We start from the raw sequence: 15,240 nt of genomic DNA, 5'->3' as shown, positions 1-15,240 counted from the left end.
AACTTGCAATCCTCCTGCCTCACCCTCCCAGAGTGCCAGGATTATAGGCACACAACAGCTCAAGTTCATGTTTACATTGATAGCTTTCTACTCTTTCTACTAAGTTTTGAAAACAAAATTCTTCCCTATGCTAATGAATACCACTGTTTTCTGAACATTATGCCAAATATACTAGTTTCCTATGGTTGCTGTAACAGACTACCACAAACTGTGTGGCTTAAAATAAACAGGAATTTATTTTATAATGGAACTGGATCCTAAAAGGCCGAACCCAGTGTGTGGGCAGGGCCACACTCCCCCTCCACTGCTCCCATCTTCAGGTGGCTGCAACATTCCTTGGTTATGGCCACAGCACTCTAGCCGCTGCCTGTGTGGTCATATTGCCTGTTCTTTGTGTCAAATATTACTATTATTATTTTTTGTTGTGGTAAAGTACACATATATAGTGCACTGGCATTCACAATACTGTGTAACCATCACCACTCTGTTCAGTTTGTAAAATGGAGAGTCTACACCCATTAAACAGGAATTCCCCATTCTCCTCTCCCCAGCCCTTAACAACCATCACTGTACTTTCTGGTTCTGTGACTTTTACCACTTGAAATACCAGAGCAGAAAACTACCGTATTTTGTGACAGGCTTACTCCACATAGCACATCTTCAGGTTCATCTGTGTGGTCACATATGTCAGAATTTATGTCCTTTGTAAGCTAAATCATTGGTAGTCTTCATTCTGCTTATCTATTCCTCCACAGATGGACATTTCCATTGCTGCTATGTTCCAGCTGTTGTGAATGAGGCTTCTGCCTCATCTTATAAGGACATTAGTCATTGGATTTAGGCCCCACCCAGGCACCCAAAGATCAACTCAGAATCCTGATGTTCAGCCCAGGAAGTAAGGCCTCATCTTTAAGGCACCACTGTTCATCCTACTTCACCAAGCATAAAGTTTCCCTTCACCTTGTCACTTCACTGACCCCGGAACTGAATCAGTTCGATGCAGCTCCTTCCTAGGCTACTGTTTCTGGATTCTTTGAAAACGTATAAACCAAGTGTACTTGAGCTAAGTGTCTTAAAGCTAGCCTCTCTGTCTCCCCCAGTCAGGTACGACCGCCCTGTTCTTCGCTGCCCAGCAAGGCCATAATGACGTTGTGAGATTTCTCTTTGGATTTGGAGCATCCACAGAATGCAGGACCAAGGTAAGAGAACCTTCTTGATTCTATACCCTGTTGGGAGAATTTCAGCAGCCACAGCTACCAGCTTTCTCCCCATCTGTGGTACAAAGTTATGCTTCCCGTTTGACAAGATTCTCAAGTCAAAGGAAATAGGTTTCACAAGGTTACCTGAGATGGTTCAGGAGAGCCCTAGGGATTCCATTACAAATGTTACCTTTTTGTTTTGGACACAAAACTGAAGAATTTCATGGGGAATTTCTTAGACTCTCGCGCTGGTTGCTTTCTACACTGGGACACTAAATTTTACAAGCAAGAAAGGTACAATGGCGGGTGGCTCCCTGACTTCTGCTGGCATGCATCTTCTGCTGTTCCCATGTGCTTTGTTCTATTTGAAGACTAATCTCAGTACAATAATCAGAATTGGGGAATCCAAGAGTTTTCTAGAGATGGTGGTTTGGCAGGCAGCTTGTTTTTATGAGATACCCTTACTGAAAGATATAATACATAATTACAGTTTATATAGCTGGCCACGGTATTATGGTCCTTTCTTTAAGGAAGTTGTTGATTTTCTTTCTTTCTGTTTCTTTTTGTGGTGCTGAAGACTGAACTCAGGGCCTCATGCATGCCAGGCAAGCACTCTAGTGCTGAGCTACATCCACAGCTCTTTCGAATTTTTTTTCTAGACCAATTGCTTCAGCCTCCTGAGTAACTGGGATTATAGCCATGCACCACCATTCCCACTTCATTTTTGACACACAGAGAAGAGAACCAGGACTGCATAAAGATCAACTTTGTGTTCATAATCACTTTACATGATATTTTGTAGTAGGAGAAGGTGAACTACCCTAAGAGTTTTGTAATCATCAGGTTATCTCTGGACTAATCATAAAACAAGAGTTCTGAAAAATTTGTCCAGTTGGAAACTTTTAGGTTTTCTTATCCATTGTATGTGGTACTTAGATAGGAAGGGACTTTCCAGTAGGTTTTTTTTTTCTGTTAAAATGCTAACTATTAAGTAAGTCTGAATTTCATACAGGGTTTCTGTCTTTTCTAAACCTTGCTGCTGGACAGTGTGCAGGCTTCCAAATATAGATTATGATATACAGTAATACAAAATATATTTTATGTTCGTATTTTCTATTTAAAAATATTTATTATATAAAATGATGCATGTAAAAATAGAAAACTTCATGAACTTAAGTTCTCAACTAAATCAACTCAATCTTGTGTTGCTGTCCGGCTGCTTCAGTCTTCTTGCTTAACAAGTTAATAGCAGCTTAGAGCCTTTGTACAGAAGCCGGGTTTTCCATCCTGGAAACTCACAGAACACAAGGCCCAAGAGGAGCAAGGCCGCACATTTCCATGAGGTCAGCGGCAGGTGCCTAAGAGCTTTCCATGGCAAGAAGAGTATTGCGAGACCATGAGTTTTAATACTATCCTGTCATCAAATGGACTTTATTTCAACAGTTCCTCTCTTTATGATTACATCTATAAAACTTACAATCTAAAATTGTATTTTTAAAGATGAAAGATATTCCCCTATCTTAATTACTTTTACAATTCTCTTACCTCTTTAGTTAAAGAGCTAGGAAAATTGACAAGAGGAACTCAGACTCAGTGGTGCCCGTTGCTGCTCGTACGCAATTGCTTGATGCACCGTGAGGCTCAGCCTTCTGTCCTCCACTCCTCCCTCTCCTCTCCTCTCCCGCCCTTCAAGGCCCAGCTCAACACCTTTCCCCGCTAGCTGGCCCATTCCTTGCTGGGGTTTTCTCCAGCTGTGTGTCACCTAGGATGTCACTTGGTGATTCTTAGGTCTCATGAGTGTAGGTTTTTATTGAGATAAGAATTAGAGATATGAGTTCAGAAGGAAAAACAAAATCACTCTATTGGAAAGGGAAAGGAAATGGAGAAAGAAAGTCACAACATTGGAAAAAGGGAGAGAAATAAGGAGGTAGATAGCTACCTTGGAAGAAGGTGGGAGTCCAGAGCTGGAGCTCGGGGGACAGATGCGGGAGAAGAGGTCTTCATTCTCAGCCCCTTTTCCTACATGGTGAGAGAGGGACTCTCTTCCTTGAGAGTTGTTGGAACTTGGGTGGCTGTTTTGAGCTGTGAGACCCCTGCTTTGGCCACGCCCCTTCCATCATCTGTATATAGATTTTTGGATAAACCCCTCGTTGGTCTCTTTGTTCTCCAGGAGCTCATCTGATGAGATTTACCACAGAGCCCCATATTTAAGGATGAGTGAGCAAAAAGAGATATATGTACATTTTAGTGTACTAATCTGGTGAGAAAATAACAAAATATGTATGTACTTATGTTTAGCATAGGTAAAGCCTAGGTGTTAGTGCATATTTTATATACTGAGGGTTTTTTAAATAATATAGCCCCCCTTCCCCTCCTTTGTTTCTTTTTGTGCTTATTGGAGGTGAAGAGGGGGGGCATGGAGCCCCGCCAGAAGTAGACCAGGCCTTCTTCTCAGCCCTCTCCCTTTGTTTTTCCTAGCTACTCTCACTAGCAGGGGCTTACCTCTTTATTTGTCAGAAACCTCCCTGAGGCCCTTTAACTTTCCTGCCTGTCCCCCACCTTCCCCTGTGCTGGGAACACCGGAGCTCTTACAGCAGTGTTGTCATTGGTGAGGCCACTTGCCGCCTGCTTACTGCAGTCACCCACATGCCTGGTCAGAGGCCGATTTCTGGGGCTAATTCCTTATCTCCTGAATCAGACCCTCTGCATGTAGAGTGCTCTTGAGCAAACACACTATTCCTGAATATAGAAAACATACCGTCATATCTATGATTCATTATTTTGAGCCAGATTTAATGTTCTTGAATTATTTGTAATTAGTTTAAACATCCGCAGAACCAAACAACTCACCCATCTTAGATGGGGGAAGATAATGCCCTGTAACACCTGAGAGAGACCATTAATTCATGTATGCCAAAGGTTGCACTTTTTTGAGAGTTTGCATGAAATTCATATATTTTACCTAGAAAAGGTCAAGGAACAATAATTTGAAAAAAAAAAAAATCTGTATTGCGTTCAATCGTTAGGTGCTGTTCCAAAGCTGGAGCACTGGGCATAAAAGGATTAATGGTTCTCATTGACCACAAAGTCCGTGATCCAGTAGTGTGATGTGGTTGGTAAGAGCTAATTTTTAGGCTGCAGAGATGAAGTAGAGTGGATTGAAGAGAGAGAGCCTGCTCCATATCAGAGCACACTGACTTTACAATGCCCTACTTGATGTTAGGGCCCGAACTTTAAAAGAGACCTGGACAAATTAACACATGGTGAGAGAGAGAGATGATAAGTAGGACAGAGAGAGGCACAAGGAATGTGCTGTCATTACCTGCTGTCTCCTAATGGAAGCAGTGGCCTCAGAGCGTTACCCCACAGAAGCACCTGAGACTCAATGCGTTACATCTCCTTGGCACCAGGGGAAGGAGCCAGTGTTTGTCAAGAGGGTGTCTGGCCAGAAGCCATGGGAGAAGCCAAGTGGGAACTGATAAGACTCGTATAGACCTTCTGTTTTATGTTTCCCCTCCAGAGGCAAATGGATGATTTGCATTTGGTATGCAAAATTTCTGAATTAATCACAACAACTTGGTGAAATAACTGTAATATATCTGTAGTGTGTCATTGAAGTATAAAACATAACCATGTCCTTAAAATGAACCCTGCTCTGGAAGCCTGGCATGGTGGCACACACCTGTAATCCCAGCACTTGGGGGGCTGAGGCAGGAAGATTGCTACAAGTTCAGGGCCACCCTGACCTACCTAGTGGGTTCAAGGCCAGCCTGAACTACATAGACAGACCCAGTCTCAAAAAAAAAAAAAAAAAAAGAAAACAAAAGAAAAGAAAAACACCCGATACGATTATAAAGTAAAATGTATAAAAGGAAGAAAGTTGTTTGTTGTGATCTATGGGAAAGTTCTCTTCCAAAGATCTATCTCTATGAGGAGCATCTGCTTGGGAAACACGCGCCTGCACTGCCTCCAACACATTTATACTTTCATGTCCACAGGATGGGGGCACTGCCCTGCTGGCTGCCAGTCAGTACGGGCACAGGCAGGTGGTGGAGACCTTGCTGAAGCATGGAGCCAACATCCATGACCAACTTTACGTGAGTGTGTTTCCCGGGGACATTCGGGATAGTCTCTCCTTCCTGTGATGTGGTTAGAAGAACTGCCCTAGAAAGAATCTCCAAGAAGTCTCTGCCTGACATTCTCATCACACATAGCAGCTGGAAATGCCAGCTTGAAAAATACACTACAGGACACTAGGCAGCAAGCAGCCGCTTTCCTTCCCTTACATTGCATGCAAATTATCTGCCCCAGTGCAGGTATAGCACTCACATCCATAATCCCAACACTGGACCATGGATCAATCATAAAGTCTAGAAGCCCGCCCCATGACTGCATAAGGCTCTGGGGGGACGTTCAGACACAAACCATAACAACCAGCTGAAGACTGAAATGCATGTACACTGTAGTGTAGACCTTTGAAAGGCTTCCACAGCTAATATGGGTCTCTTTGCAGCTAATTGGCACTTAGCACGTCACTCAAGGGCTCTTTTAATTGTCACTGTAATTCTATGGGATTTAAGGCAAATGTCATTCCAATTTGTAGGAAAATTTTAAAATAGAGAGATGAACTACCTTGACAGAGTTTCATGGAAAGAAGGGGAAGAATTTCTACTTCTAATTATCTAGGAATCTCATTTTAGGCTGTCCTACAACTAGATATTTAGCCCCATGCCTGGGGCACTATGTTTTCACAGCCCGGTGATGAGCTGTGTAGGAGTGAGCGGTTCCATTCAAATACCTTTTCCAGAGGTTACCTAGTTAGCTCTGACAAATCACAGGCTCTTTGAAGTGCATAGCAACTGATCTTAGCCTCAGAACTGCAAAATCCACAACCTCTTTGAGTCTGCAGCGATACCCACAGAATGACTGACTTGATAATAATCTCAAGGAGTGATTCTCAACTCTGGCTCCCCTTTAGAAGGATCTGGGGAGCTCCGAATAGTTTTCAGGTAACCAAGCTGGAATCTCTATGGTCACAGCTTGAGCAACAGGTCATTCTGACATGTGGCCAAGCCTAAGAAATACAAGTCAAGGTCTGGCTATTTCTTTGGCTATATATAGCTAAAGTGTATACAAGTGTGGACACTAGTGTATATTTGTGTAGCTTGAATAGGAAGAGCCCAAGTCTTTGCAAAAGCAAAGTTAGCTGTGATTTTTATACCATGACTATTAATAATTAGCAATCCAAATGAAGTGTGGGTATGGAATCTGTACTCATAATATTCTCCCAGAAAGCTCTTGGGGTGACCCATAATCTTAGAAATATAGAATTTGGGGGAACCCCTCCCCACCATGAATTCCTCTCTTTTATAAGATGATTCAAGAAATTTCATGCACCATAACTTCCATTTTACTTTAAGACCCTTACCCTAACCCAGCTAGGTGAAATATTTCTGCTAAGAACAATTGAAATATGGAGGGGTGGAGACAGGGGTCAAGGGTTCCCGAACATTTCTAGCAACTGAAGCTTACAATGCAGTGAAAAATCCAGTGCAACGATAGTCTGTTTCCAAAATTCCTGAGAGTTAGCAGCTGCCAACGGCACGTGAGACTTTTGGGGGCAACACATTGAGGAGCAGCTGGAAGCTTCACCCCCGTATCAAGCATCTGCTTAAAAATCCACACAGGCTGAGTAAGATTTGTTTATTATTGCCTTGTGTTCAGTCTGGCAGTGCATCTGACACCCAGCGCCTCCACCTGACAAGCCTGCTTGGATGTGCAGGGCATGGTGTTTTCCTTGTGGCTGGTGCTGCCCAGGGGAGGTACAGTAGTCAGTGGGTGTTTTCCACTGGACCCTGCTCGAGTTTTCTACCACAGTCTAGGAACCGTGACGCTTGCTGTGCTTTTGGATAAAGTGAGCGTCCGGGAGAATGAGTGCCCTCAGCTGCAATTGCCCAATGACGTGTTTGCGAGAGAAAACTGCTCAGAAGACGCAGACCCCATTAAAAGGGAAAACTCAAGACAGCTGGAGCGCTTCTTTGGCTTCGTGCAGGATTTCCCTTTTGTGTTTCTAGATATTGTTGGTGGCTACAGAGAGAGACTTCTTGGAGATTCTTCCTAGGACAGTTTTTCTAATCACATCATGCCACCTTTTTTCTATGTGTAATTTTTTTCTTTCTGTGGTGCTGGGGATTGAACCCAGCGTGGTACAGGTTAGGCAAGTGCCCTTCCACTGAGCCACGCCCCCCAGCCCATCACGCCTTTGCTACTTGGCAGCACTGCACCCTGGGAGATGTGGGTAAGACAGCATGAAAGACAAAAGGGGAGAGAAGATCCAAGTGAGAGGACACTGTGCCCCTTCTTCATAAAAACACACAAAACAGGTTTGAGGTATTTGGCTTTCATACCTAAAACTTAGCTCTCAGTTGACAAAAGGATAGAAACCTAAGCAGGGATGAAAATGGAAAGTTATATTAGAACCTACATTTTTAGTTTATTTTAAAATAAATATGATACATGATTTTCAAACACTTAATTTGTACCTCCCAGGATGGAGCCACTGCCCTCTTCCTAGCCGCCCAAGGAGGTTACTTGGATGTCATCCGATTATTGTTGTCTTCAGGAGCAAAAGTCAACCAGCCAAGGCAGGTAATGTGCGCCGGTGAGCCCTGCCTGAGAAGGGGAGCATGAGGCTGGGCGGGCTGGGGGCCTCTAGCAGCGCATACCTAAGATAACCGGCAGCTCCAGCATCCTCAAACCCTTTGGCCTCTGCCATTGAAAGTTAATCTTTGAACAGTTTGTCTTGTTCTGTGCTTCGGAGTCCCCAGAAAGGCTACGAAGCAAGCTGATGTCACGGTGTTGAATCTTGAGTATTTGGTGTCTGAGGTCACATACACATTCTGCCACCTCCTGTTCAAATAAATTATGGCTCACTGAAGTGATGAGTGTTGGCCAACCTGGGACAGAGGTAAATAGAAGCCTGGGCCCTGCCCAGGCCCCGGCTGATCTGCTACCTTACCTCCTCCACCACCTCTGCCACCAAACCAAGCAGGAGCCCACGCCCTTGGCATTGTGAGTGGGTTCTGCACCTCAGCTCACACTATTGTGGCGCTGTGTATTGAGACCTCCTTTCCCAACAGCCTGCAGATCAATTAGCTGGGACTGAAAGAAACAAGATAACACAGGCAGTGCTTTAGGAAGGATCAAGAGCCCTCCGAACATAAGGCAGTAAAGTCAGTTGTTTGTACATAGGAATTACTTCTCCCCAAGTATTACTTTTGAACAAAACATTTCAGATCAAAGCAACAGTACTGTAAAGATAGTTCTTTTAGGGAAAAGTCAAGCTGATTTCTTACTAGGGATGCCTCCCAGGCAGGTTTCCACTGTAACTGATCAGATAATTAATCAGAGGTTTACGTAATGAACAGCTATGGAAACCTTCATGTTGTCTGAACTCTTGGCCACAGGCTTCTTCGGTCTTCAGAAGCCTAAACTCAGAAGAAACCTGAGGAGAGAAAGAGCCTTTGGAGCTGGGAGTGGTGGCACACACCTGAAATCCCAGCACTCAGGGAGGCTGAGGCAGGAGAATCACAAGTTTGAGCCCAGATTGGGCAACTTAGTGCCTTAGAGATACCCTCTCTCAAACAAAACAAGAAGGAAAGAAACAACAACTTCTAAAATGCTGGCGATATAGCTCAATGTGAAGGACCTGGGTCCAATCCCAAATGCAGAAAGAGAGATGGAAAGAAGAGGAGAGGAGAAGGGAGAGGGGCGGGAAGAGGAGAGGGCCATTGTGTGGTAGGTTGGAGGTCAGGGATGTGAAGTTCTAGATCCAGCGCTTGTATCAGTAACTTGCTGTGTGGTTTTGAACAGGCAAATCAATCTCTCTTGGACTTTATCTGAGAATTAGGGCGCTGGGCAGGATGAGCCTGACAATTTCTTCAAGCTCCCAAAGTTTTGAAAATTGTTTTATTCAATGTTCAGTCAGTATCTCCTGAGCATTTATCATGTGCCAGGCACTGCTATGAATATAAGACTATGTCATTAGGATTTTAGAGGTCTTCTTAGTTTTAGACGGCCGCAGAAATACTCTTGGAAGAGGAAGAAGTTTAGGGGATGTTGCGCCATCAGCCCGCCAAAGCTGACATTTGGGGCTAGGAGTTTAGTATTTTCTTGTCAGTCCTTATTTTGAAATTATTAATTATGAATCAGAGGCTTCATTTTGCCAAAATTAATGAAAGGAAGCGGCTGCTTACAAATTTTATTTTGAGGCCACATCAAGTATACCACTATAAACTTAGACATGAGATATCGCCAAGCTTATCAAGTCTTTACCAGTACATCCTTCCAAAGTAATTACTGACACTTTGACCAATCTGTTTGTAAAACAGATATTATTCATACGCTTACGGTATTATTTGCTAAAGCACACACATACTTCAGGAATAGCGGGACATGCCTATAATTCCAGCTGCTCAGGAGGCTGAGCTAGGGGCTTGCAAGTTTTGAGTCCAGTCTGGGCAACTTAAGACCTTGTGTCAAAATGAAAGTTCAGGGGACAAAGCTCAGTGGTAGAGCAGCTGCCTAGTGTGAGTGAGACCCTCAGGTGAATCCCCAGTACCACCAAAAAAAAACAAAGCAAAAAACCCAAAGTTGATATAAGAGACGCTGTTTCAAATGTTGCATAGATAGTGTCCATTTGATGCTAACTTAACTCATGTGGTGACACTAAACCCAAAAAGCCAAGAATAAGCTTGTATTGCAGGGGTAATCACCGCACAGTGCAGCTGTGCTCATTCCTCAAGGGTGAGGAAAACCTAGTCAGAGGGTGGCTGATCTGCGGGTGAAGAGAACCTGGTTAAGGACTGAATGGCTCTCCCTTCCTAAGATGACTTTCTTTTTCCCTCAGCCTGGGGATAGAACCCAGGGCCTTTGCACTGAGCTACATCTCACATCTCAGCCCTTTCTTTTTTCCAGACAAATTCTCACTAAATTGCCACACGGGGCTGGAACTTGTGATCCTCCTGCCTCATTCTCCTAGAGTGCTAGGATTAAGCACATGCACCACCACACCTGTTTTATTGTGGTTGGTGTGAATCTAAGAGTCCAGCTCTACAAAGACTGCTATTAAGGGAAAATGTTCTTTTATAAAATAAGAACTGCTTGAGCGGGGGAAGTAATGGAATCTTTCCTTTTCACAGAGTACACCCACATGATTGTGCTCTCAAATCATAAACAGTATACCTGTAATCCCAGCACTCGGGAGGCTGAGGCAAGAGGATCGTTGTGAGTTTGAGACCTGGGCTACAAAGTGAGCTCAAGGCCAGCCTGAACTGCATAGCAAGACCCTGTCTTGAAAAGACATAATCAATAAATAAATAAATAAACAAACAAACAAACAGTTTTGCTACCTGCCTTGGGTTCATAATTAGAGGCTGTTACCTATCCATGTCAGTCTAGTTCAAGTCCTGCCTTCTCTGAAAGTATAAATTCTCTTGACTTAATCTGCTTGGAGAAAACAAATACCATAAATATTTAAAAATTGAAATAATGACAAAGGTGATACCAGTCCTGTCTGACTTGGTTCCAAGTATAAGGAGTTTTTTAAAAAGAAGTATAATTAAAAGTTTCCATTACGGTGGCCTGCACACAATAGGGCCATTTCTGTTCTGAAATCTCCACCGACACATTGAGTTGTTATCAGAAAATTCTTGAATTCATCAAATAAAGACAAAGATATTTGCCTGGCTTTATTTCTTAATGTTTGTCGATGAATCTGATGTATAATTTTATACTCCCATTGTATAGGGTCCCACCATTTTATTCTCTTCTGACAGGCTGTTTACAAAGTGACAAAGTCACACTGCCAGGTGTGGTGGAACACTCCTGTAATCCCAGCACTTGGGAAGCTGAGGCAGGAGGATCGTCGGGAGTTTGAGACCAGCCTGGGTTACAAAGTGAGCTGCATAGTAAGACCCTGTCTCAAAACAAACAAACAAAAAACAAAGTCACACTGAAATTACTCAGCTGACATTTGATGCAGCCTACAGAGAATCTGAATGGTGGTAGGATGGCTTTCCTCCCTAACTCTGTCATGGAGAATTAATGGAGACCTTTTTTTTGTACTTTGTGCTGTGGAATCATAATCACAAAGCAAGCCACAGTCAGAACAGCGATGTTCTTGACTTGAAACTTGAAAAGATTTCCATTCCATGTTGTGTTAAGAAGTTAAAGAGTTTTGGTCAAAACTCATTTTCATTTCTTTCCTTGTGTCCTCACCAAGTAAAGCTTTCCATCACTACCTGTTATACCTTGCATCAAACCTTTCATCAAACCTTTCCATCACTACCTGTCCATTTAGTCAGATTTTTCTGTCAACAAAATGCCTTGACATGCTTTTTCCCAACTTAGTTCACCTACTTTATTAAAACAATATTTTTTTCTTATTTTTTGTTTCTTGAGTCAGGGCCTCACCATGTAGTTCAGCTGGCCTTGAACTCATGAGAATCCTCCTGCCTCAGCCTCATCAATGCTGGGATCACCTGCATTGAGATTAAACTATTGTTAAAACAATATTTCCTGGAGTGGCAAAGATCTGGCTGTGTTTACCCAGAGCTGGGGTTGGCCCATCATCAGTGCTGTCTAGCCAGTCCTCTTCATGTGCTAAACTTCTTCGAAGTCCTACAGAAAGGCCCCCTAGTAAAGTCCCTCTAGAACAGAAGCCTTGGGTTGTGGGGCTGTGCATTTGCACACGAAGTTGCTGGGACTCAGTAAATGCTCTCCCAGGTCACAAGCTTGGAGGAGCGAGCCAGAGCTGGGCACTGGGAGGAAGAAGAGCCAGCCGACTGGCATAGCGGTACCCTGAGGGTTTGGAGACAGGAGCCCCCAGCCACAGGAAGGCCCTGCTGCTCTGCTTGCGGAGGGTGGGGCCCTGTCTCAGGCCCACTGCACTCAGTAGACCCTCAGCAGAGTCCTGACTGGGAGTTAGCCCCGAGGCTGGGCGAGGCAGTCTGAGAGCCTGAAGCACAGGACAAGCCAGGCCTGGACACCAGAGGAAGCTCTGGATGCAGGGCTCAGGCACTTGGAGAGCACATCAGCCCCGGGAAAACTGTCTGGGGCAGCCAGGGAACCAGACGCCAGTCTCTGGGAAGGGAGAGGCTTGGCTCTTAGGAGGGTACAGATGTCTAGAGGCAGTGAGACACAGTAGTCCAGTTTTAACTACATGACCTCACACCAGTGTTTACTTTCCCCGTACCTCAGGTTTGGTTTGGGTTGGGGGTTTTTTGTTTTGTTTTGTTTTGTTTTTTATCATCTTGAGACAGGGTCTTGCTATGCAGGCTGGCATTGAGCTCACTTTGTGGCCCAGGTTGGTCTCAAACTTGCAATGATCCACCTGCTGCAGCCTCCTGAGTGCTGGGATTACAGATATGTGCCACCACGCCTGGCCTTGGTTTGGTTTTTAAGAGTAGGAAAATTTATTGGAGAAAAGGAACGGGGATAGCTCCTGAGAGACAGAAGGGGTCCCAAATGGACTGCAAACAAGCCCACTTCTCAAAGGAAGTTTTGTAGAGCAAAATCATGAGGAGGGTATAACATGGGTCAAAATTATGATCAACCAATAAGATCAGAAGTACAGTCACTTAGGTAGTATTGATCCAGTGGCAGCAAGGGCATATGGATGGCATAATTAACCTTGGTCGATAACCTATAGTCTTGTTTTTACTCTTAGTCTTACTCTTAGTGGTTTTAGGCTTAGTCTCAGTGTCGGCTGGTGGGAGAGGATGGCCCATCCCTAATGAGACAATAGGAAATCCCAAAGAAGTGATACCAGTAATCTCAAGCTCCCATTCATCCCTGAGGGAAGTATGAAGATCTGGCCTTTATGACCTTAATCTTCTTCAGCTGCACCTCCAGCTACAGTCTCGGTGTGTCTCTATCTTCTGCACTCACTTCCTTAACAGCCTAGCCCTGTCTGACAGTCCCGCTGCCTACAATATTTCCACCTGACTTAACTGTCTGTAATATCCCCCCAACTGTGGTTAGGGGAGAAGGTGGCATAGTTTCCCGCTAGCTGCTTCAAGCTGGAACTTCGGTTCTTTTAGTCTGTAAAACCAAGACAATAATGGTATCTGCGGTGGGCTTGCTCTGGTAATTAAATCTCTGCAAGACTCTTTTCTAACACAGTGGCTCCGGGTCAGGGTCAGACTGGTAGAAAAGTTGTCTTGAGACTGAACTCCATCTGCTACTGCTGAGTGTCTTTGCATCCCTTGGGCCCCCAACTTAGGATAGAACTGGCCCCTAAAACTGGCACATGGAGGTCACCCAGGCCTGAGGCAGTAGACCATTGCTATGGAAAAAAGATGGTTTTAATTATTTTCTCTAAGTCTGTAGGAGCCTAAATAAGCCGATATAAGATTAGTTTCTAACAAAGTTCATGTCATATGCTTCATCTTGTGCTGTGGTCTACCTACAGAATATGTTAGAGGATCTTGAATATAAGAGAGTTGGAAGGAATTGCAGAAGTCACCCTATGTAACCATCCTTTTGTTGTAATAATCTTTCTGTAACAATCAGCCACTGTTGGTCACCTCCAGCCCTGGGAAACTCATTACCACCTCATCGGCTCAGTCCTAGCCAGCTCTCAGTGTTTCCTCCTTATGTTGGCCCCAAGTCTCCATGGGGCTTTCATCCATTGGTCCTCTTTTTATCCCTTGGTCTGCAACATTAATCTACATCCCTTTCCACTTAGTACGCACACAGATGGTAAGTAATAGCCTCTGTGTCCCCTTGAATCTCATCTTTAAGCTAGATGCTCTAGTTCCTTTAAAAGCAAAGTGCTGTAGAGGTCCTAACTTCCTCCTCACAGTGATTTAGTTAGTTTCATCTGTTTTAAAACCATTTTTGTCCAGAAGTATCCAAAACCTTATTTAAATATTTTTAAATATATTTTTCCCATTCTGATTTTCTCCAAAGCTCTACCAGGAGGACGTAAATTGATTCATTTTCCATTATTTTCATTATGAAAATGAAGGCACAGACCATTATAATGAGCGGGGGAAACAGATTGAGGTGTACAGAAGAGGAACACCACTCCTACTCACAAATTGGTAATCAGTTGATAAACAACTTCATTTGACAATATTGTTTTAACTTCCACGTGATTCCTGGGGTCTGGAAAGTAGATTTGGAGGATTGCCAATAATGCAGTATGCAGGTAGTCCCCAAATCTCCTTTTATCATTCTCCCTACCTGTTCTTCAGGCAATTATCTCAGAGTCATGGGGAGAAACAAATTAAATAAAGCAGGTGGAAGTACTTGGTGAGCAAAAGTACCAGTTAAAGCGCTTAATGTATTTCATGATAAGTGATTCTCAGATTCATTTAACATTTTCTAAGCATCTATCAGCCAGTCCTCATGCAAACCACCTCTACATGTGTTTTCTCATTCAATAATACTCTTCAGGGCTAATACTTTTGCATAAGAGGGTGCAAAGCTGGGAGGCATTTGCTCCATCTCACAGCCAGGAAGTGGTGACTGGTTTTCCCCCGAAGTGACTGCCCTGATTAAGACAATGGATCTGAGTGTTCCCACTGCTGTTACAAATTGATAATAGGAATAATTGTTCCCAGCAGGACATCCCTGCACTTTTCTACCTGCAGTTTTACTAAAACAAGCAAGCCCTTGAAAACTCAGCCCTGCCTGCCCTCTGGTGGAGCTCCACAGGGAGCAGAATGGACCCAGCAACATTTCAGGCCTCTGTGGAACCCATCCTGCTTCTCTAGCCCTGAAAATCCTGCCCACACCCTGTGCCATAACAGCTGGGCAGCTGCCCTGCCTGCCAGGCTACACCTTCCAAGCCTCTGTGGCTGCATTTGACCTGCCTTCTTCCTAAAATGACCTTTCTCTCTCTGCCATCAGACACAATCTGGGGCCTCCTTCAAGTCCCAGCTCAGACATCACCCCATCTGTGCAGCAGACCCCAAACCCGCATAGGACACAGTACAAGGCCTGGTTCGCTGTGTGCTTTTGTTGTCCATACTTT

The 15,240-nt window shown here is 44.0% G+C and overlaps 1 protein-coding gene across 1 annotated transcript in view; it reads left to right on the top strand.

Annotated features, from left to right (window-relative positions):
- Window positions 1–1,100: 1,100 nt before the first annotated feature.
- Ankrd29 (ankyrin repeat domain 29) overlaps window positions 1,101–15,240 on the top strand; it is a gene marked incomplete at its 5' end in the record, with an annotated part of 24,083 nt that continues 9,943 nt past the window's right edge. Inside the window, 3 exon segments of the mRNA XM_013504248.1 lie at window positions 1,101–1,199; window positions 5,198–5,296; window positions 7,749–7,847. Of these exon segments, the coding sequence (XP_013359702.1) occupies window positions 1,101–1,199; window positions 5,198–5,296; window positions 7,749–7,847 (297 nt within the window).

Source organism: Chinchilla lanigera, unplaced genomic scaffold (genome assembly GCF_000276665.1).
Source record: "Chinchilla lanigera isolate Chin_1 unplaced genomic scaffold, ChiLan1.0 scaffold00001, whole genome shotgun sequence".
Lineage (NCBI taxonomy): Eukaryota > Metazoa > Chordata > Mammalia > Rodentia > Chinchillidae > Chinchilla > Chinchilla lanigera.
Note: the sequence above shows the minus strand (reverse complement) of the source record. Positions and strands in the feature narration are given on the sequence as shown.